General features: G+C 41.0%; 2 protein-coding genes across 4 annotated transcripts; one reads left to right on the forward strand and one right to left on the reverse strand.

Moving 5' to 3' along the window:
* The first annotated feature begins 5,763 nt into the window (after positions 1-5,763).
* Positions 5,764-20,600, forward strand: TMEM192 (transmembrane protein 192). Of its 3 annotated transcripts, XM_037140533.2 has the most exons (7): positions 5,764-5,917; positions 6,326-6,455; positions 7,939-8,085; positions 9,908-10,172; positions 13,240-13,374; positions 17,827-17,929; positions 18,269-20,600. In XM_037140533.2, coding segments are annotated over exons 1-7 (915 nt in total). In that variant the 5' UTR covers positions 5,764-5,915; the 3' UTR covers positions 18,402-20,600. The 3 variants fall into 3 exon arrangements, with proteins under 3 accessions (XP_036996428.1, XP_036996429.1, XP_036996431.1); XM_037140534.2 differs by lacking the exon at positions 6,326-6,455; XM_037140536.2 differs by lacking the exons at positions 6,326-6,455; positions 7,939-8,085.
* On the reverse strand, positions 20,169-22,588 carry LOC119045731 (tripartite motif-containing protein 75-like). Its single transcript, XM_037140531.2, has one exon. The coding sequence runs from the start codon at positions 22,586-22,588 to the stop codon at positions 21,170-21,172; it is 1,419 nt and encodes a 472-aa protein (XP_036996426.2). The 3' UTR covers positions 20,169-21,169.
* Between the last annotated feature and the right edge of the window lie 923 nt (positions 22,589-23,511).

A 23,511-nucleotide genomic window follows, 5' to 3' on the forward strand; every position in this document is an offset into this window, starting at 1 on the left:
AAAATAATAAAAATGGTTCCCAGGCAATGGCACATGCCTGGGTTGCAGGCCAGTTCCCAGGAGGTGACGCAGGAGAGGCAACCATACACTGATATTTCTCTCCCTTTCTCCTTCCCTTCCCCTCTAAAGATAAATAAATAAAATATTAAAATAATAATAATAATAAATGGGCAAAATTGATTTTTAGACAACATAGAAACTGTATTCAAGTTTCCAAAGCTTTCACTTTTTAAATAATTTCAGAAAACTAAAATTATTGTCTCTGATCAAAAAACTGCATTTTTCTTTGTTGTGGTCATTGTGTGGCCATATGGTGAAAATTATGACTTCAGTGTCACATATACTTGAGTGTACCTGTGTGACTTTGGTCATGTCACCTGGTTTATCAAAGCCTCAGTTTCCTTTTCTAGAAAATGACCATGATATCACTTACCTCATAAGGTTATATGGTTTAATGAGATAACTTTTCTAAGACAGCAACATAATATCTAACATTTAGTGGGAATTTAACAAATATTAATCTCCTCTTTTTGCTCTCCTTGAGAGCAGGAAAATAAAGACACTCAATGTATCTTCTCAAACTCACAGTTAAAGAAGTTTGCTTATGTTACCTGGCTTCACATTCCTGCCACCTGCACAAAGAAAAAGTGTCCGGGTATACAGCAACAGCTAATGGAGTACTTAAGAGACTAAGCTCAGCAATGATGATGATGACGATGGTGATGGTGACGACAATGATGATGATGGTGATGGCTGAGGCACATTAGTTAAGGTCTCACATTTTAAAATTCTGTCTTTAGATATTCAGGTATGTCAACCTCGAAGCACGATGCCTGATGCTATTAAAATAATAGCCCACTTATTTAGTATCCACTAAAAAGCCTCTTCACATGTTACTAAAAGGAAACAAATATCTATCTTTAAATACTTAGCCAGAAACACTAAATATTTGTCCCCTTTGATAAGAGTGTGCCTCCTGGTCCACTATCTCCATCTGACTATTAGAGGAACAGCATCGCTCAGTGGACTAGATAAGAACTGCACCTCCGAATGCAACTTTGGTTGGGGAGAACTTGAAACCAAATTGTTCAGCTATTACGAAACCAGTCAGTTCCTTAAAGCTCCTGGAGAGCTTGCAGTCCCAAAAGCATTGGGATGGACACTCCAACCTGCCCAAACCTCATCGTTTGCTCCTAGGAAACAGCAATCAGTGCGGAGTAGGGTGTATGGTGTGGAAGTGAAATTGGAAGAGGTGACAAGGTGGAGATTTCCTAGGGAGATTTCTGAGTTTGTTTGGGAGGGATACTTTCACAAGCTGCTTGGGGAAAGAGAGTGTTGCATCAAGGGCCTGCTCAAGCCTGGAGAAAAGAGAATCTTTTTTTTTTTTTTTTTTTTTTAATCCCGAGGAGAGAAAAGCAGAGGAGGAGAAAAGGGCTGAGCCAGCAGGACAACAGAAAGCCCAACACTTTCCTCGAACCTCAGAAAATTCTACAGAATTCACTAACACCTGGTGTAAATGTGCTTTTTGTATTGCAGCAGAACTTGGTGAAAGGAGGAAGACAAAGAGATCCCAGAAGTGATTTTCAGAAGCGAGTTTCTTCTGAAAGCCTCATCTCTCCAGCTGACCCTCTTCCTTTGGAGGGGTGGGTGGCGGTAACAAGTGACGAATGCTTCATTGTTCTCTCTGACTAGCCCCTAGCTCCTCAATTTCTGCCTCTCTGTTAGAGAACTATTTATGTTATCAACTAAAAAGCAGGCCTTCCATTTCTAGACATCCCACTGTCCAATGGCATAGAAGGAAAGTTGTGAGACAGGTGTGGGAATTATCATTCCGTCTTTGGGAGAAATGAAGTATCATTATGTGATTTTCCAAAACTACACTCTGAATTTAGCATCGGTGCCATTTGAATTTCTGCCAAGGAAAAACATCTAATCAGGATGATTGAGCAAAGTGCTTTTCGCCTGCTATGAAGATGCTGAGCTTAATCAAAAAGCATTTATTAAGTACTTAATTACATGCGGCACTGTGCTGGTGCCCACAGAGAGAACTGGGTATACCTGGCCCCTCCTCTCTAGAGAAGAGAGGATGGGGGAAGGGAGGGAGAAAGGGGAAGGAAGCTACAATTTCACGAGTGCCTCATTTGTGCCAAGTGCCCTGTAGGGATTCGACATGTGATTTAATCCTTCAGTCACCTTAGGAGAGAAGTATCGTTTTATAGTTAAGAAAAGTGAGGGTGGGTTGGGGTAGGGGATTGGTGAGCAGCAAGTTGTAGAGCTGGAATTTGAGCTGTGTTTTCTGGCCCCAGGGGGCTTTGCACTATACCATGTCTCCTCCGGGAGGACAGGCTGACTTGGGAAAAGGTGCTCAGGACGAAAGAACTCTTTAAAACAATAAGACGGCTTCCAAGCCTTTGGGGATGGAAGGCAGAGATGATGTAAGTCATATAACTTGGGATCAAAGAGAGTATGTCTTACAGACATTCTGAAAAAGACTTTATAATTCAGACCAATTTGATGCAAAACACTTTGCTTACTATCTCAGGCTTGAGATGCTCCATAAACCAGGGGCCTGAGAAGTAGTTGCTCCTTTCTCCCTCCATTCCCACCTTCTCCATTTAAGCATTCTCTGATTGCCCCAGGGGGTTAAAGCTTATACTTCAGACAGCAAATCTACCACAGACCGGGGCATTTTGGGACAATGCTGCAAGGTCATGGCAATACCCACAGCAAACCTACCCAAATGAGAAATCTGCTCAGATGATACAGCTACTTCTGATACAGCGCCCGGCAATGTGCTGAAGACCCCGCTGAGGATCCTGTCACCCCTGTAGCCATCTGCTCAGGGCCTGGTATAGGTCTGCCACTCATGTCAGACTGTAATGTTTGTGTGTTTGGGGCCTCCCCTGCCCTGCCTCAGGCAACTTACACTGTTTATTTCCCTGTGCCCTCTACTAGTCCTGTTGGTCTTTCACATACATCTTAATATCCATATCATTAAAAAAATTTTAAGTTTATTTTTAGAGAGAGGGGAAGGGAGGAAGAAAGAGAAGGAGAGAAACAATGATGTGAGAGAAAAACATAGATGAGTTGCCTCTTGTTTATACCGCTACCGGGGAACAAGCCCGCAACCTAGGCCAGGCCAGGAATCGAATGGGCACCCCTCGCTTTGCGCAATGACACCCAACCAACCAAGCCACAACAGTCAGGGCTTATTATCCATATCTTGATCTAATTAATACAAAGCATGTGTGACTGCCCAGTCCAATGCCCCTCAGGCCCCCTGCCGCTCTCCTCAATTTTTACAAATATTCTTTTCTGTTCTTCCTGTATCGCTCATTTCTCCTCCTCCATCTTTTATCTCTCCTATCATATCCTTCTGGTTCTGTGTATCTCACCCCCCCACCTCCCATTAGAATCTTATTTTTATACCTTTCTTCTCATTTCTCTTTCACTCAGTTCAAGTCAACGACCGTTTGCTGCATGTGCAGCTCTGGGCTATGTGTGATGGATTACACCTTAGAGTGTCCTAAGTTTAGTTGCGTGGATGAAACATAAACATGAACCTCTTAGTGATGTGTTTTTACTTGGCCTTCATTCTGTAGCACATACAGATCCATGCATATGGATCTGCCCTTAAGCTTTTTAATGACAACTTGTGTTGGTACAATATTTTATTTGGCTAGTCCCCTATTGATAAGTATTCAAAGTGTCACTGTTTTTAATAAAGAGAAAGTTTACAAATGATGTTGCAACAGATATCCATAAACAAATATCTTTCTCACTTTTTTTTAGTATAACTTCGGAAAAAAATCTTACAGTCAAAGGATAAGTATTTAAAAACTTGGGTAAATGTTGACTTGGTAGGTTTGACAGATTTGGCCAGACTGTCCTCAAAATGTTTCGGTAATTCACACCTTTTCTAACAGTGTATGAATGTTTCCTACAATGTAATACTTTTCATCTTTGTCAATCTAAGTAAAACGACATCTTTTGTTGTTTTAATTTGCATTTTTAAAATTGTGAGAAAGGTTAAACATACTTTTTCTATGCTGTTTGCCTATTTCTGTGAACTACTTGCTTTTGTCATTTGCCTGTTTAAAAACTTTTTAAAACATTGATTTGAAATGCTTTTTGTGTAATAAGGAAATTAGCTCTTTATCATGTGAGTTAAGATAATGCTATCATTCTTAATTGCGTGATAAGTAGTTTTTGTGTATATTCTAAACTTTAAAACTGTGTTTTTATGGTGGTAAGATATTTATAACATATTTGCCATGTTAACTATTTTTCAGTGTATGATACAGTGGCATTAATTACATTTGTAATATTACACAACAATCACACTACTTGTATACCTATGGCTAGAATTGCTGGATCTTAAGGTAATTCTATATTTAGCTTTTTGAAAAACTGCCAAACTCTTTATTAGCTGTTAATTTGTTTACTAGCTCTAAGACCATTTTTGTGTATTCTTTAAGGTTTTCTGTAAGATATGTCTTCTGAAAATAATTTTACCTCTTTTCTTTCAACTTTGAATGCCTTTCATTTCTTTTTCTTGCCTAATTTCTCTAGTTCTGTATACTTTCATAGCATATATTACTACATCAAAATGTCAAAATATTTGTTTTTTGCATTAAGTGTACTTTTTCATGAATAAAACTATTTTGCAACCTACTTTCATGACACTATATTACAGAGCTCTCCCCCCCCAAATATATAGATCTACCTCATTTTTTTAAATTGCTGGATAATATTTTTAGTATGGATACTACAGTTTACTTAACTATTCTACAAATAATGGATAGCTATGTTGCCTCCAGTTATCTAGCATTTAGATTTTAACTTTATGTTGTCTTTCTTTCTTGTACAGAAGAAAAAGTTTCAAACTTTTTATGTAGTCAAATTTATTACACTTTTTTCTTTAGTGCTTTGGGGTTTGGTATCGTGCATAAACAGTCTTTACTGTAAGACAATGCTAAGTTTTTTTCTGGAACTTGGTTTATTTTTATGTTTAAATCTTTGAACTATTAGAAATTTATTTTGGCTTAAGGAATGTGGGAATGATCCAACTTTATTTTCTTCCAAATGGCTACCTGGTTTTCTCAACATCATTCACTAAATAATCCATCAACTGGGAAGTACTTATCAAAGAAATATAAAGTTCAAGGTGAAAAAGGGTAAAACCTTATTACTCTTGTAATTGTTATACAAACAGAGACTCAGACTCAGGAGACTGAGTCTCCTGAAAAGAGGGTGAAGCCTGCTTATTTAGGACTGAATCTGAGCCAGATTAGGGAGCTACTGAATAGCAAAATCTGTGAGACTGGCTTCTAATTTAGTTTCTTTATTCGTGCGCATTGGTGAACTCTGTAAATATGTCATAGGAATTAGAATCTTTATTGTTCATGTCCCTTTAGTGGTGTTTTGAGCTAAAAATGGGAACCCTAATATTTTGCGGGTGGATCTACTTATGCATGGAGCTATGCCTGCAAACGAAAACTGAGGGAGACCGAAAAAAGTTAACGTTTTAAAAGTAAGTAGCAGCGGAAAACAGTTAAATTCTTGGACTTTGAAGACAGCCCTTAATGCTCAAGCCTCTGACCAATAGCGGACCTGAGCGGGGAAGCTGGACTCTCCAGGAACCGATCCCAGGTGCTGCTGCTGCCCAAAGGTCCGGCCTTCGGGAACGGGTACGCCCCTCCCTCTGCCTTCACCAATAGGAAGTGAGAAGGCGGGGCCTGAAGGGGCAGGAGGCGGGGCGCACAGAGGAGGGGCGTGTCTGGAGTTGGGCCAGGCCGATCCTTGAAGGTGGCAGATTTCCTGGGCTCTCGGCGCCTGGGAACAGGTGGACAGGCCTGCTGGCTGAGGCTTCAGCCTCAAGCGTCGGGAAATGGCGGCCAGGGGCAGGCTGGAGGATGTGAGTTTACAAACGTGGCGGGCAGCTAGCCCCGGAATCTCCTTCTTCCTGTACTGGGCACGCTGGGCGGGGACTGCGCGGAGAGGGCAGCCACGGCAGGAGGCGGTGCTTCCAGCACGAGGCTGCTGGTTTCGGGGTGTTAGGTGGCACCAGGGCCGGGTGGGGTCCGCGATGCACCGGCTCCCGGGTCTTTGTGGGGATGAGCTGTGCGGGGTCAGCGGGTGCCCAGCCCAGGTGCGGTCCTCATCTTTGATCCCGGAACTGAGAGCTTCACGTGATGCACGCCTGGCCTGACAGCACTAGCTGCGGGAGGGTCTCTGGGCGTCCAGCCGCTGGCTCCGCTCTATCGCCCTTAGGGCGCAGGGGCGAATCTCCCCTCCTTGCGGGTCCCCTGCCTTGGCTCTACAGGACTCTGAACCTGGAGCGGCTCCAGCACGCAGACCAGCCGCCTGCGTCCCATGGGCAGACCTGTCACTATCATCACCCAGAAACCAACATTGGAGAAAAACAATGCCGTGATGTTTTGATTCTAGGCATGGTAGGAATGAAAGGATTTTTTAGTCTCCTTTCTTAGGTGGACCCAAACCAGATTAGTAAAAAACCAGTGCCGTGTTTTGCAGTGTATATAGTACAGAGCGATTGCATAATTGCAAAAATCTTTAAGTATATTAAAACATTTTTAGGGAAATGTGCGGTGCCCAGGATTAACTGGGTTGCCCCACTAGCACAAAATAAAAATATTGCCTTTCCAAAATGCAAAGTTGACAGTTACATTAAACCACTAATTTGGATTAGTAAATTAATAGAAAAATTACTATGATCCTATTCGCTGAATTATGTGTGTCGGGCAAGACACATGAAACACAGTTCCAGGCCTACAAGAAGAGTTTAGGTTCTTCGGTAAATAATGACCTTAGTTAAAGTATCTTAACTAAATAAAGACTAAACAATTTCTGATTAAACTACAAAATTCCCTCTTTTCCCCCCAGTGGAGAAAATGGAACACTAACTACAACCTGGAAGTAGATTTGAGACTCATACGTATTCTTTAAAAGTTGATTGTTTCTAAATTTTTAAGGGTGGGTTTCATCAACTGACAATGTATGGAAAAACTAGTTTCTTGGTTGATGCTAAGCTACCTCAGGGTTCTTGGATCTGTAGCTTTTAGCTGTAGAATGAGTACAATCCTAGAAATCTGTCTCACCAACAATTGCATAGCTTAATCACTTTTGACCTGAGCAAGTTGCCTGCTTTGGCATTTTTGTGGATATGAATTCAGTCATTCTGTAAAAAGCTAAAAATTATCTGCTCAAGTCCCAGACACTTCAGTGACTTAGAAGAGGCAAATGCTTTTTAGCCAAGGTTAATTGTTTGCAAGCTGTGAAACCAACTCTGGCTTATTTAAGGAGGGTAGGGATTTATTTGAAACAGACTAGCTGAACACCAAGGCCTCTGAAAGAACCCATAATTTGTCACTTCAGTGACATCGCAAGTAGTAGTTGTCATTGAGAATCTGACAGCTACAAACTAAAGTCTCCTCGGAGGTCCATCAGGGTGGTCAGTGCTCTAAAATATTTCTTTCGTAACTGAAAGTCTGTTTTAAGACCTCTTTAACAAAGTCTTTACCGACTTTCCCAAAGTTTATGGAACACAGACACATAGTTGAAGAATTGTAACCATATGTAGTTATTTCATCAATAATATAAATTATGTTAAGTAAATCAATGCATAAGCGTTGAGGACTTGAAGAAAATTATTTGCTTTAATCTCATGGATTACCTTGCTTGAAGATTAATGAAGATATCCTCTACCTGTTTTAATAATTGTGTTTTCACCAATTTGTATACTAGTTAACTAGAGGCTAATGGTATATTTTCAAAATTGGCTTTAGGTAGAGTTGGGGGTTTTTTGCCTCTAACTTGTGTAATGTTTTCTAAAATTGTATAGTTTACTAAATTTGTCTTAGAAACATAACCCAGAAAGTGGTAATCAATGCTTGCTTGCTTTTTTCCGCACCCCAGGGTTCCTTGGATCCAACCCAAAGTATTGAAGAGGACCCCCTTCTGGACACCCAGCTTCACCCACATTACTCACTACATGCTCAGTTTAGACCCAGGTTCCATCCTCTTCCTACAGTCATCATAGCAAATCTTCTCTTGTTAGTGCATGTAAGTTAGCTGGGAGAAAGCGATCCATCTAGAGGTGATGTGCTTAAAAAATGTAGAAGCTGCCCTGGCTGGTGTGGCTCAGTGCATTGAGTGCCAGCCTGTGAACCAAAGGGTCACCGGGTTGATTCCCGGTCAGGGCACATGCCTGGGTTGCGGGCCAGGTCCCCACTTGGGGGCGTGTGAGAGGCAACTGATGGATGTATCTCACACATCAGTGTTTCTCTCCCTCCTTTTATCCCTCCCTAAAAATAAATAAATGAAATCTTAAATGTATATGTATATATATATATACACACACACATATATACATACATATATATACACACATACATACACACACATTTGTGCTCTTTGGAGGGCAATTTAGTTATATTTATCAACATTTAAAATGTGCATACTTTTTCACTCATATCTGTACTTCAAAGAATTTTATTGTAGACATATTTGCAGTGTTACCCAATTTCTTTCAAAGAATGGATAATACTTTAGTTATTGCCCTACAGCAGTTATTGTTTTATTATTGCTCTGTATCAAACTTCGATATGGATCAGACTTCTGGCATGCTTGCTGAACTGCAGATTGCCCTGCCACACCCCAGTGATTTTGACTCAGTCACTCTGGGTGGGGACCCCAAAATTTGCATCTCTAATAGGGTCTCTGGTGCTTCCAGTTTGGAAACCACACTTTAAGCTACTAATCTGCAACTTATTTCTTACCCTTCACATATCATAGATATCCATCCAAACTAATTCACAGAGATTTAGTTAGTTCTTTTATGGCTGAATGATACTCTATTATATGGATGAATGTACCTTAATTCAAACATTCTTGAGCCCTGGCTGGTGTAGCTCAGTGGATTGAGCACAGGCCTGCGAACCAAAGGGTTGCAGTTTGATTCCCAGTCAGGGCACATGCCTGGGTTGCAGGCCGGTTCCCTGCAGGCCAGTTCCCAGCAGGGGATGCATTAAAGGCAACCATACATGGATGTTTCTCTCCCTCTCTCCTTCCCTTCCCGTCTAAAGATAAATAAGTAAATAAAATCTAAAAAAAAACCCCATTCTTCTACTGTGGATGGACATATGTGGGCAGTTTTCAAGTTTTACAAATATGGAGAATACTGCAGTAAATATTCATACCCCAGTGTACTAGACACTAGTGCTTTTCATTCTCAGGGACAGAGTCCTAAGGTAGGCAGCTGAGTCAAGATATTTCCAGATTGGGTGGAAGCAAGGGAGAGAGGTGGGTTTGCCTGGGGTGGGGGGAGTGGTGGAGAGAAAATGCAGACAATTGAACAACAATAAAGTAATTTTTTTAAAAAGATATTTCCAAATTATTTTCCAACAGCAATTCTCAGACCAGTCAGCATTATACAAGAATGTCTGTTTGCATGTATTTTGGCACCAATCTTATAAATTTTCGTCAATGTAATTGGATACTTTTTGTTGTTCTCTTAACACTGAAACTAGAAATAAACTTTTATTTTTATTTTTTTACACTTTTTTAAATCATGATTTTTATTAGCTACCTTCAAGGCAATAAATTAACTATTTTTACTCTTTTCAGTAATAGAGAAGTAGACAAGAAACTGTGTTTACATTAAGTACCTATATCAGTTAAGATCAGATTTGGGGTGATCTCTATTTTATTTGTTTTCCAAGTTATCTGCAAATTTTTCTTCAAATTTTGTTCTAAAAGTTTGTAAAAAAGTATTTTTAAACTCATTTATAAAAATTGGATAGCAAAAGTCATAGGTTTAAGAGTATATGCTGGGATCCCAAATACAAATATTGAATATTAAACCCACTGCTTTCCTTTCCACCAGGTTGTGTTTGTTGTTTTAGCATTTTTAACGGGTGTGCTTTGTTCTTACCCGAATCCAAATGAGGACAAGTGCCCAGGAAACTACACCAACCCGCTGAAAGTTCAGACGGTCATCATCCTTGGAAAAGTCATTTTGTGGATTCTGCATTTCCTTCTCGAACGCTACATTCAGTATCACCACAGCAAAGTAAGAAACCGAGGCTATAACCTGATCTACCGATCAACAAGGCATCTTAAAAGACTTGCGTTAACCATACACTCCACGGGTAAGCCCAGTTGTCTCTCTCGGCTTGTCTGACACGCACAAGTAACAAAAGTGACAGCAGAAAGAAAATGCAAAGATTGATTTTACAATCAAATACAGCAGGTCCTTGAATAATGTTGTCTCACTCAGTGCTGTTTTGTTAAAATGTGGATGGGGTGACATGGGAACTTAACTCTTGTTTGGATCAACAGCCTATGTTCGGATGGGTTTCTTTATAATGCTGTTTTACTTAAAGTCACAGAAACCTATTTACGATGTTAAGTGAGGACTTACTGTAGGTTTTTCTCATTTTTGTGAGAATGATATATGTTGTGGCCACTATATTTAGACCACCTCAATGTCTTGATGCTTGATTTTTCTTTGGAATCTGTGTTTAGTATTATAGGGGACAGATCCTTTTCCCCTCTATCCTTTCGGGTTCTGAGCTGAGAGCCCACTGTAATAAAAGACATATTAACAGGAGAAAACCAAACAAGTTTAGTAACATGTATGCCTCCTTTAGACATGAGAGAGATGCACGATACCTGAGTAATTCCCCAAAATGGCCCAAGCTACCACTTTAAATACCATCTTCAGCTAAAGACGAAAGATGTTGGGGGTGGAGAGGCAGTTATGGGAGATTACCAAGAAAAGTGCAGTAAACAAGGGTAAGGATGTTAGCAGGTGTAAGGAGGTGCCTTCTCCATTGATGAGAACTTCTTAAGATTTAGCATCATCCTTTTTCAAAACTAACTGACTTATTTACAAGTCATCCTTCCCTTCCCGGTTCAGAGAGGGAGACAGACTTACACATGGATAACTTCTACTCAGTGTTCAGAAATTTTCCTGTGTCTGCTGTTTCTTAAAAATAATCAGGTTAAAATTATCCATATGCTAATGTTATATTTTTGGTCGGCATTTTCTGTTCCCATTCATTATGAACCTGGTGTCCATGAATTCCTGTGTGAAATGTAGAAATGCCCCCGCTTTCCTTATTCATCTCAAGCAGATATAAATGTTGCTGCTATTTGATACTTGGAAGGTAAGAAGAGGGAATTCTTCTATTTTAAGTGAAGCTCAGTACTTGTCTTGTAGTAAGAAAGACTGTTAAATAATATGATGTATTATCCAAAATGGAAAAACAAATTATGAAAGCAAGGTCAGAAAGTCCACACAGGATTTAGAATGCATGACTGCCTGCTTCTCTTTACTGTTGTAGACATTTTAAAGGCTTAATGGAATTAAATTGATCATCCTTAGGTAGTTTAGCTTAAGTTCCTATCATTTTAAAAGGCCATCTTTGAATGTGAGACCAGAATAAATCTTTAAACATTTTGAAACTAGATTAGAAATGAATACTTTTCTCCAGAAAAAAAACAGCTCTACAGAATTGAATTTTTATTTTTCTTTCGTGTTCTGTTAGTACCATTCCTTAAGGGCAAACTGCTAGTTCATCCACTCTGACCTTGTTAGTGGACGATGGAGGACCATAGTACAACAGAGAAACATTTTATGGAGTCTTTACCAACTTTCCCAAATTTTATGGAACACAGACACATAGTTGAAGGATTGTAACCATATGTAGTTATTTCATCAATAATATAAATTATGTTAAATAAATCAATACATAAGCATTGAGGGTTTGAAGAAAATTACTTGCTTTAATCTCATGGATTACCTCATTATGGAGATGGCTGACTTTTACTCATCCAGAAGGGGGCGGCATTTACTGCTTGCTCCCTAAGGAACAGTGTAGTGTCCTCGTTCAACTTTTGATGTGTAGTACTGTCTCATGGACACAAGATGTCACTCTTACCTTTCCTCTGGGGTGGGTAAGGTGCTGGAGGAGATGGGAAATAGGCAGAAACCTATTTTTAAACTACTGAAAAACCTTATATGCTCTCTGACCAAAATAATGTTTCATCTTAAGTGATTTTTCTGGAAATAGCATTTTTTTAGGACTCATATTTTTGAGGCCACCAAAAGGGTGGTATCTAACTTTACCTTTCCTCTGACTTTCAAATTCTTGTTAAGCATGTGACCCTTAATCATAATATGTTACTAAACAATTGGACCCTTAGTTTAATCACAGATGGTATCACTTGTATGTTGCTTATACAGGGACCCAGAAAATCAAAGAGCTTGGGGCAGGTATTTACCTTGTTTCTATTTTTCCTAATTATATTGTTTTCTTATTTGAAGAAAAAGAAAGTAAATCATAGAAACTCCAGCTAATCAGAAGAGTATAACCATATTTTTAATCACATGTGATAGTATTGCTGGATATTGATTAGCCTCATTCTGATACTTTTTGTTATTCTCTAGAGAGAGGAAAATACATTTATTTTGTGGAGATGGGACTTTCCTTTTCTTCCAAATAAGTTGAAAATATTTATCTAATTTATCTGTCCTCCTTCCTCAGATCCAAGTACATTTTTAAACTCTATCAAACACTTACTGCCCAGTGAGTGAGAAGAGGCTGGGGCTCGCTGTAGCGGGGACCTGCCTGGAGGGGGAGCTGTGTGACGTGTTCCTGGCATTGGGATGGGTCCCATAAAACCAGAATATTACAGTAATGGTACCCACCACTTACCGAGTATCCACCATTTCTGGAACACCTACTCAGACACTGTCGGTTCCTGTCCTCCTGCAACAGGGTTTGTGTGACAAGCATTATTTCCCCAGGTTTAAGGAGGACGGATCTGAGGTGAAAGTGAGTTGACAGCTTTAGTTCACGAAAAGTGGCAGATCCGGAAGAACTGGGAAAACACAAATTTCTCAAAACTGCTTCATTTTTTAAATGCACAACGGACCCAAAGGGATATCATTGTTAGTAAGTCTATAAAGCAAAAAATCATTCCTTAGTTTTTAAGGAAGTCCAGGCAGAGTCATATATTTGTATTATGAGACATCATTAACTCTTTGATGGTTTGGTTTGGTTTTCATTTCCCTCAAAAGGTGAGTAGTTTTTTGGTTTTTATCCTCTAACTTCCTTCACTGCTGCCTATAAAAGGCTCTGGGTAGGTGCATGGCTTTTGGGGTTCACACTGGGCTCTGGCTGATGCCGTGGTGACATCCCTTCTTCTCAGGCAACACGGCACTTCTCCTCATCCTGTGTGTCCAGCACTCCTTCCCGGAGTCCAGCAGGCTGTATCTTGATCTCATCCTGGCCATCCTGGCCCTGGAACTGATCTGTTCCCTGACGTGTCTGCTCATCTACACAGGTGAGAAATAAATACAACTAGGCTGTTCTTACAAAGCCTACCTAACCCATGGTCTTTGCCACAAGGAAGTTGTTCTCAAAGATATCCTGCATGGCTGAGAACCTTTTGAGCACCTGGACCTGTTGCTGCTGACCACACCCAAACTCTTCTCATTTCAAACCAGCAGGAAGATACCCATGAGTCACGTTTTCAAGTCTGTGCCATCCACAAGTTTTTGTGAACTAAAGTGAAGCCTTTCCATTATAAATGAAAAAATTCCAAAAAGCTCACAAATGTGCAATTCCTCAAAGGCAAGTGAAATGTAGACCTGGCATTTCAAATTAAAAGTAACAAACTACAAAGTAAGTAAATAACGCATGCGAAAGTGCATTAAGCCCAAAATTGCTTTGGGAGAGATTAAGAACCCACTTCTTGCCTTGGCTGGTGTGGCTCAGTGGATTGAGCGTGGGCCTGCAAACCAAAGGATCGAGGTTCGACTCCTAGTCAGGGCACATGCCTGGGTTGCAGGCCAGTTCCCAGTAGGGGATGCATGAGAGGCAACCACACATTGATATTTCTCTACCTCGCTCCTTCCCTTCCCCTCTAAAGATAAATACATTAAAAAAAATAAAATTTAAAAAAACTGGAAAAAAAAAGAACCCACTTCTTTCCAAATTTAGAGCTGTCTGAAGGTTGGTCTGTCTGTCCCCTGTCTATCTCTTCTCTTTTAAATCTCTCATTTAAAAAAAAAATATATATATATATATATAAAACTCTCAGTAGTAAAATTAAAGTAAGCCAGCTATGTTACTATGAACAGCAGATGAAAGGACAGTGTAACAGAAACAAATCCGGGCCCCGGGGAAACCCAGACTCCAGCCCAGCACAGCGAAGTCTGTCCTCCGCAGTTGGTGCTCTGCCTGCTGTGTGCCACTGAGCGACAGTTGTTTCATGACAACAAAGTACCTCACCTGTCCATTTTCAAAGAAATCGCTTCTCTAGTCATGAAGATGAGTCTCAGCTTGTGTTTTCTTTTACCGATTTTTTTTTTTTGGTGCATCTCCTTGAGGGCCCAGAGGAAAGTATTTAGAATAGGAATGGAATACCTCGTCTACAAACAAGAGTGCTGTCACATCTTAATAGACTTTTATACATTTTCCTGCAATTATCAGCTAACGATTGGCCAAATTAGGTAGATTACATTTGAACCTTACTAAATAAAAGAAGTGCGAGGTATGAAGAAAACGCCTGAATAGTCTGTCGCTAAAAAAGGAAATGTACCCCACCCACTTAATGCAATAGAAAAACGGGAGACTAGTTCTAAAGTGAGGTTCATTTTTTAGTGTTGGGGAAACAGCTCGGTATTTCAGGAAAGTGGTCCACGTGAAAGAATGAACCTGGAATGATCTTGATTGATCAGTTTTATTCCATGACGTAGCATGTCTGTCGAGTGCTGTTAGTGGTGTTCTAAGTTAGATCCGAGCATAGAATTCAGTTAGCGTGTTATTTTGTTACATCTCTACAACTTTTATTTACTATAAGGGGTCCAAGCCTTCAGTCAAGAATTTTCTGTAATATCTGTACAGAATGCTCTGTGACACAGAAGGTGACAATAATATTCCAAAGATCACGTGAGCACCATCATCTAAAAAGGGGAAATCAATAGTGTTAAATGGAGTCTAAGATGTGTTTCTCTAGGATTTACTGTAACGGTTTGAAAGGACTTGCTGAAGCACTGGAAGTTAATCATGCTGTTAGTAAGTCAGATAATGTTATAAACAAAAAGACAAAAACCTGACGCCATTTGGAGCAGAGGAAGATATCCCAAGGGTTCTGAGAGGAACTAATTTGGGGGCACAATTATACTAGTTACACAACACCTAAACTTGAACAAATAGAGAGGATTTTCCTCTGTCATGTACCATTTATTTTAATGATTTTATTTATTTTTCAGAGAGAGGAGAAGGGAGGGAGGGAGAGAGAGAGGGAGAGAAACATCATATAGGTTGCCTCTTGTGAGCCCCTATTCGGGGACCTGGTCAACAGCCCAGGCACGTGCCCTGACCTGCAGTGCAACGGGGAACCCCAATTCATGGAGCCCCACCAGCCAGGGCTACCCTGTATTTTAATTCATTGTCTTCCTAATTGGAAAGAATTGCTTTAGTCTATAGTCAAAGACTTAGGAGCATAATTTCTATTATTTAAATAAAATTTTAAATGTTTTTTAACACACCATGAAAAACTGTCCTTTTAAATCTTAACATGCTTCCTAATTTAAGAAAATTTGGTCACTGGTAATTCAAACTTGTAAAATAAATAGGTGATAATTATAACAATTGTAAATTTACTTAGTATAGGGTTTCTGAAAATACTGAATTTCTTTAGAAGGCTCAAGTATGACTGTTTTCACTCTATATCCTCAATAATAGGTGTACTTTTTAAACTTTAATATTCCTTTAAATGTACTGTAGGCGTTCACAGGAGAGATTTAGGGAGTTGCTTCTGGAGACAGATGTTGCTTTTGTTCATTGTCACAGAAAATTTAAGGTTGGTCCCCTGATAAATAAGTTTTTCTTGCTTCTCTCTACTTTAAAAGATAGCTACTTTTGATCATTGTTTAGAGTAACTCTTTAGGGCATGATTCTCTGATACACTAGTTGTGACCTAACCTTGATGACTTTATTTGTATTGCAAGTAGTTAATCTCTAGAAACCAAGATGGACTCTTCCTATTGAGCACTAATTTGCATGACTGCCTGTATAAGGAAAGCTAGGAAAATAAAACTTGAAACAGTTCTGAGATATTAAATTTGATGAGCCATCCATGCATTTAAAAATAAGCAGATTCAGTTATCAGCCTTCCTGCAGCTGGTAAAATTGTCCTCTAGTTCATATTCTTTACTCTTGCCAAGGTGATCATGTTTACAGGTAAATCTAATCATTAACAACTTCCCTGTTCAGAGTTTTCTAAGGGCCTAATAAAGAAAATCTGAAGTCTTAGTGTGATATAAAAGGCTTTCCATGAACTAGCGCCTACCCATCCCCACTCTTCAGGGATGATGGTGAGATCCATTTGCTTTTGGGATAAAATCCAAATGCTTCATCACAGCACACCAGCCTCTCACATCTTCCCTGCCCGCCTTTCCAGCCTCACCCCTTGTCTATGCCCAGCCCTACTCACGGGAAACAAAAGAGGTCATAGTTGAATGATATAATACAATAACGTAAGTCATTTTGCTTCAAGGAATTCAGATGGCCCAATAATAACTGCTTTGCTGATTACCTTCATAGGGCTTTTGAACTCTCTATATGAGCAGGACTTTGAATGTCTGACGATGGCACACACACAATAGAGCTTGTTAACTTAATCCCCCCATAATACTCCCGAAAAGTGGTGCTTGCTAGATATCTGGACCCTGTGCTAGTGCTCAGTATTTGTAAAATAAATATTTCTAGTTCAAGCAGATACACCATGAGTTTTTCCCGGCCAGCAGTGTCCGAGCCCCTACTCCGCTGAAAGTATAATCTGGGCTGCCTCCCTTCAGTCAGAAGAGGTGAGGAATTGAGGAGCCTGAGACATTACACTGTAAAGTAGCTTGTTTTATGTTCCTGTAGCAATCTTGTGTTAAAGCTACTGTCTCCGTGTAAGTTTTGAATATACGTACTTCAGTAGAAAATACATTCTCTGTCTCTTACACGCCCTTACTGCCTCGCTCTCTCCCCGTCTCAGGATCCTAGGTATTTGTCCTGGCTTTTCCCTCAACTAAAACTTTATTATTTTAGTGAAGATTTGAAAATTTAAAACACCATCTCCTCCACGCCACTTGTCTGTGATTAACTTCGGGTTTCTGTCAAGGCTGGACTCAAGCCCTGCCCTCTTCCTCCTCTCTGGTCCTCTCTGGTCCTCCCCGGGCCCCACCCCACTCCTGCTGAGTAAGGGGCTGCTTTCCAGGGTGGTCTTAGCCCCTCTGCAAGTGCTGATGTATGGTCCTTTTCATAAATAGGCTTATTTGCATTTTGCCTTGGACTAGTACCTCTTCTTATAGGGAGGGTAGCATCCACAGCAATGTTTGGAGTCGTGCTTCCTGGGTTAGAGCCCAGGGTGCTTGTCTGGCTTCCCTGGGCTGCATTTTACTTGATTATAGAAAATAAGAAGAAAAGCACCCACCTTGGGGTGATCTTGAGAACTGAATGAGTTCCATGTAAGCCAGTTCACCTCTGCCTTCTGTATTTTTAGTCCAGAAAAATAATACCTACTATTATCAATAACCACTGTTCCCAGTGCTTGGTACAGGTTTGGCACACAGAAGACTTTCAAATGTTTGAGTACGTCAATAAATGAATGTACTTATTCTCTTTATGAAGCATTTCTATGCATATTCCCTTTTTTGAAAATAGCCGATTAATGTAACTTAAATCAATGGAAATGGAAACATTTTTATAATTATATAACCTGACAATGACTTTATTTCAGTGAAGATTCGAAAGTTTAATCAAGCCAAACCACAGCCTGATGTACTTGAAGAAGAAAAAGTCTATGCCTACCCCAGCAATATTACTTCAGAGACTGGATTCAGGTGAGCTTCAGGTGGGGAGTAATAGTTGACAGAAAGAGAATTAAGTTTCCCTCCTCCCCCCCGGAAATCTAGAAACCATTCTCCTTGGGGATTATGACTCTGCCTATGTGCTTCTAGAATTAGGTTTGATGGTACTTCTTTTTGACTGTAGTGAAACCCAGACGAATAAAAGAATCTCACTTTGGAATATTGCCTTGGCTTATATAACATGTAAGAAAAAGTAACAAAAGCAATATGCTGTACTTTCACCAGTCTTCAACTGGTCGGGGACACGTTGGCAAAAAGACTAATGAGTATTGGTGAATATGTGTAACCTATTACTATCTTGATTCTTTGCAGGACTACTTCAAGTCTAGAAGAAATTGTCGAAAGGCAAGGAGACATCATCGTGTACCTGAAGCGACACAATGCCCTGTTGAGTAAGCGGTTGTTGGCTTCCACTTCCTCTGACCTAGGATCTCATCCAAGTTGAATGTGAGAGTTCAAGGTCAAGACAACTGCTGAGGGATCCAGACTAACTTAAGACTGACTACCTGACAAATTGTCATAGCAAACTGCAGCTTTTCCCAAGTAACAGTTTACCATTTTTGCTGGAAATCTGAATTTGGTTTTCACCTGTGTGGCTATGTAACATGTAGGGCTGTGGATCATGTGAAGTGATTTGTAGTCTTGGTAACTAAAAGAGAATGTCTGTCTTGCACATTTTGAAGTGATTTAACTACCTGGTTTATCCCAGGACCAAGAGTATAGTTTAAACATCTCCTGGGCCAACACTTCTTCCATATTACCTAAGAGCCCTGTAATAATTTGGCTGTTTATAGAGGGAACCTGGCATGCCAATGAACTTACAACAGGGACTTGATCATGTTTTCCCACTTTTAAACTGACAGGGAAGGCATTTCTTGTGTTACTATTTCTTCCCATAGAGCCTTAGCATATATTCCGTATGCTTGTGTGGTACTGAGGTGCAGCTGGGCCGTTGTAGCTTTTATAAAGAATGTTTTCACTGTAGAATCAAGTTCTCACTAGGTTATTTACTATGCAGACTCCTACAATTTTCCATTGTCCAGAAATAAGCTATGAAGGTTACTTGGATCAGTGTCAGCCTGACCAGTGTCAGACTAACCGTCACTGTTACATCTGTACAACCTTCTGGTGGCAACAGCTGAAGTACTTAGGAAACCTTCAACATTCTCTTTATTTTTGCCCTTTCTTCAGGAAGTTGCCATGTACGTCAGTATTGACTGTCCCTTCACTGGAGCAGTAAGTTCAGTGATAGGGAAGGGATCTTCTGTGGCTTTTAAGTTTGTCTAAAAAGTAAAAAGGACACGTCGCTTAGTCTTGGATTATACCTAGAAATTATGATGGGAATAAAATGTCCTGTCAACTTTTATACAGATATTAAACACATCTCATTCCCCAGATAAAGTGAAGCATTTTTAGGAGTAAATGGCATTACTTGTTTTCCTAGTGTGCCCCTTTACCAGTTGCTGTTGGCACCGTAACATGCTGCCTTAGAAACACTTTTGGTTGGGAGCTTAACATGAGGGGTAGGGATGAAGCGTGCTAATTTATTTTATTTTATTTTATTTTTAACATCTTTGGTATTTAGCTGAATAATCAGTGTTTGGTTTGGAAATCCTTAACCTAGACACAACTATCTGGCAAGGGATGTAGCCATTTAATTGCACGACTGTTACCGATGGAGGGCAAACATGTGTTTCCTTCAGCTACAGCCACTGAGGGGCATTCTGAGAGTTTTCTAGTGAAGTAAAGGTGATGGTGTATCACCTGCAGACAATAGCATTGACTCCCCCAAAAGACAAGATTCACAGACTAAAGCCAGACTATTTTTAAAGTTCGGATTATGTCCAAGTTTTCTGACTCCCCCCCTTTTCTCCTTTCCTTTTTTTTTTTTTTTGGTAAGTATGTCTCAAAACCATTGCCTTCTCTGGAAATCTGTCTCTCTATGATTTTGCTGTCAGCCGTTTTCTTTTCTTTCTTTTTAAGAAAGATTTTATTATTTTAGAGAGGGGAAGGGAAGGAGAAAGGGAGAGAAACACCAATGTTTGGTTGCCTCTCTCATGCCCTACTAGGGACCTGGCCCACAACCCACACTTGTGCCCTCACTGGGAATCTGGAGCCGGGACTCTCTGGTTCAAAGGCCGGCCCGTACTTAATCCACTGAGCCACACCAGCCAGGGCAGCTGTTTTCTTTTCCAAAAGGAAGACACTGATGGTAGGTGATTAATCCTTATTTATTTTTCAATTCAATGTGAATCTAGTCAGTGTGTAAGGTTTATGGGATAAACTTTGGTTTACAGAGAAAAAGGTATAGTTCAAAAATGAGGATGCTCAGGTTCTAATGTGCCGGCTCTGTGAACACCAGCACTCTTTAAACCCAACAATGAACATTTCAAGCAATAAAAGAAAATGAAATTAAGTACCCAAACTAGCAAAACAAAAGAATGACCAAAGCATTTTAAATGTTATGCATGCTTATAGGTGCGGAAAACTGTGATGGAAGGAGATACGACTTGATGTGAACACACAATACAATATACAGATGGTGTGTTATAGAACTGTATGCCTGAAACCTATAGAATTTTATTAACCCACGTCACCCCAATACATTAAAAAAGAAATGAATAAAATGATTTTTTAATGTTAAGCATGCTGTTCATCAGGCAGATACTGTGCTAGCACCAAGGATCCTGCAGTTTTACTGAGATAGACCCAGGTTGTCACTTACAGAGGACCAGGGTTTCTGGGCGAGTGAGACAATGGCAGCAAGCCCGAAGGTGCTATGGGAGTTCCAGTGCCCAGAGGGGATGGAGGCGTTAGGGACTCAGGGCAAATTCGTGAGCAAGGAAGCAGGGTAGACAGCTACAGAAGACCGCAAGCACTGTGTAGAGCTTGAGCCCAGTGTGCGGCAGGACACGGGAGAAGAGGTGGGCAGCCTCAGCGCTCCGAAGGTCTTCATGCTGTCTGTCCTGTGCTGCTGAAACAAAAGGAAACCTTCTTCCTGAGGGGTGCAGCTGTTACAGGGGGGTTGTATTTACTGTCATGTTAGTAGGATGCCCACCTTTTAGGGGGAGGTAGGAGATAATTATAGAATTGTACCCCCGAAACCTATGTAATTACATTAACCAGTGTCACCCAGTAAATTCAATTAAAAAAGGAAAACCCACCTTCCATTAAAAAAAAAAAAAGAAACTGGCCCAGCCTATTAGAAACTTTTCATTCACAATCTATTCCTGTACAGATTCTAAGAGGATCTGAATCATGTCCCACGTAGAAATAAGGCCTAAGAGGTCTATTAAAAGTGTCAGTGAAAGTGCAGATATGAGACTTGTCAGTCATGTTGTAAAATGAGACCTCACCCATCTCAAAGTCCAGGAAGATGCCAATGCCGGTGGGCTTCACTTCGGACAGAAGAGGGGTTCTGCTGGCTCCCGGGGCGTCGTAGCTGTCTCCTTGCCGCCGAACCCTCCAGCATCCCTGACAGGCCGTTGGGCTCCTCCTCATCTTTGTAGAAAGAGACTCTTTGCAAACCCCAACAGCCCATTTGGATTTGTCTCCCACTTCCACCTCCCAGAAATGCCTGCCAGAACGAAAAACTGGGAAACCCAGGACCACGGTGTTGACTGTATATCTTTTTGGAAAATCTGGAACATTTTGTTTTCTCTTTGTGTATCTCACACTTTTTTTATCCTCAGAGACAATCAAGTTAGGGTGTGCCGTTTCAGGGTCTAGAATGACATCTACTCTAAATTTCTGTACAATTTTCTGCAAAGCAGAATACTGGAAGGGAAAACTGCAGCCTTCCTTCCTCAACTGAACTGAAAAGACGGAGGGGCTGTACTCCTCAGAGTTCTTGTAGAAATTTTTAATTTCTAAGAGCAGTTCTACTTCCGGCAGCATGCTGCTCTGTGCCAGCTTACTTAGTAGATCTTTGAGTGTGGAATTGTACTCTGAAAATGCAGTTATATTAGCGCTGAGTTTCCTTTGAACAGTCTTCTCTTCATCAGCTAATCTTGAAAGAACTGCTTCTTGATCACGTTCTAAAAACTGCCGCAGGTGCTCAAATTCCGAGTGTAATTCCAGCCTTTGGTTTTCCACCTTCTCTCTCAGTTCTAAGGTTTTTTTGCTTTGAATGCTTATTAACTTCTGAACGTCTGCCACCTGCTTCTTGAGGGGCTCAATGTAACTGCTGAGCCTTTGCCTGTGATGGGCAGCAGCCTCCTCCAGGGGCCTCACCTGGTGGCCCTGGTGGTCCGGGGGCTGAGTGCACAGGGGACACAACACCTCCAGGTCCTCCTCACAGAAGAGGGTCAAAACCTGGCTGTGCTTCTCGCACAAGCGCCTCTCTTCCTGACGCTTCTTCTTGCTCCTGGTGATCTGGAGGAGCTTGGCAGTGTCAATCATCCTTCCCAGCTGGGTGTTGCTCCTCAAGTGCCTCTCTTGGCACAGATGACGGCACACAGGGCAAGGGAGTCTGTCCCGCAGATCAGCCCAGGACTGTTGGATGCAGACACGACAGAAGTTGTGCCCACATTCGATGGTGACAGGGTCTCTCAGGTCATCCAGACAGATGGGACAGTTGACTTCTGCCTGGAGTCCTGCCAAAGCTGCTTCAACTGCCATGTAGCCCTGCATGATGGACTGGACTGAGGGGGGGGCTTCTTCAGGAAGCTAGGCTCTGCAGTAAGAAGTGGGTATCTCCAAAAATCTCAGTCCTCGCTTTGCTGGTAGCCTATAAACTCCTGAGTCTTCAGACCTTTTAATTCCAGCTGCCAAGAGGAGCCCTTCCCACAGCCTGCAGCCAGTCACAGCTTGACTGGACAACTGCTCCAGAATTTGGAAGCCCAGAGGGAATTAAGCAGCTTTCTTGGTCAGAACAGTTGTTTGTTATCTCAAATCATGAGTTGCTGTGGGTGAGAAGTTATTTCTTATTTAAAAAAAAAAAAAAAGAAAAACCACCCTGAGTTTCCTTCAAGGGACCCCACTAGCACATTCCAGTCAAACACAGTTATCCTGGCCTAACCCCAGTATCCCCCCGCCATGCCTGTCATTGTGCTCTGTTTACTCCCACCCTCTGGGAGGCACCTTCCCCCACCCCATCTACTCCCCCTTCACCCGACCTGGGGCGATGGAAAGGGCGCAGGCTCTGGGACAGACAGATGTGCCACACCCAAACTAAAACACGGCCATAGTCACCTATCCATGCAACTGGGGAGAATTTATTTTACATCCTGAAGGGGGTTCAGAACATGCGTCCCCCAAATATGCCATTTTAGATGTGGGTTATTTTAAGCTGAAGGCAATCAAGACTCAATTGACTCAGGAAAAGCTTTTTAGCTCCTCCTTAACTGCCCCGCCCAAAAAGTATGAAATTTCCCTGTTTGCGGGAGGACTGAGCAATCACAAAGAAAAGTAACATTAGAAAAAGGGCCTTTCTAGCAGGAAGAGAGCTCTCACCAGAGAGAACTTTTTCACCTAAGAAACTCCTGCTTTAACAGGACAACCTTTGTGTCCTGAAGAGTCCTCCTCTCACCTTCCTGTGAATCGCCGCCCCCGGA

The sequence above is a fragment of the Artibeus jamaicensis genome, unplaced genomic scaffold (assembly GCF_021234435.1).
Source record: "Artibeus jamaicensis isolate MK-2021 breed Jamaican fruit bat unplaced genomic scaffold, CSHL_Jam_final scaffold_537, whole genome shotgun sequence".
Lineage (NCBI taxonomy): Eukaryota > Metazoa > Chordata > Mammalia > Chiroptera > Phyllostomidae > Artibeus > Artibeus jamaicensis.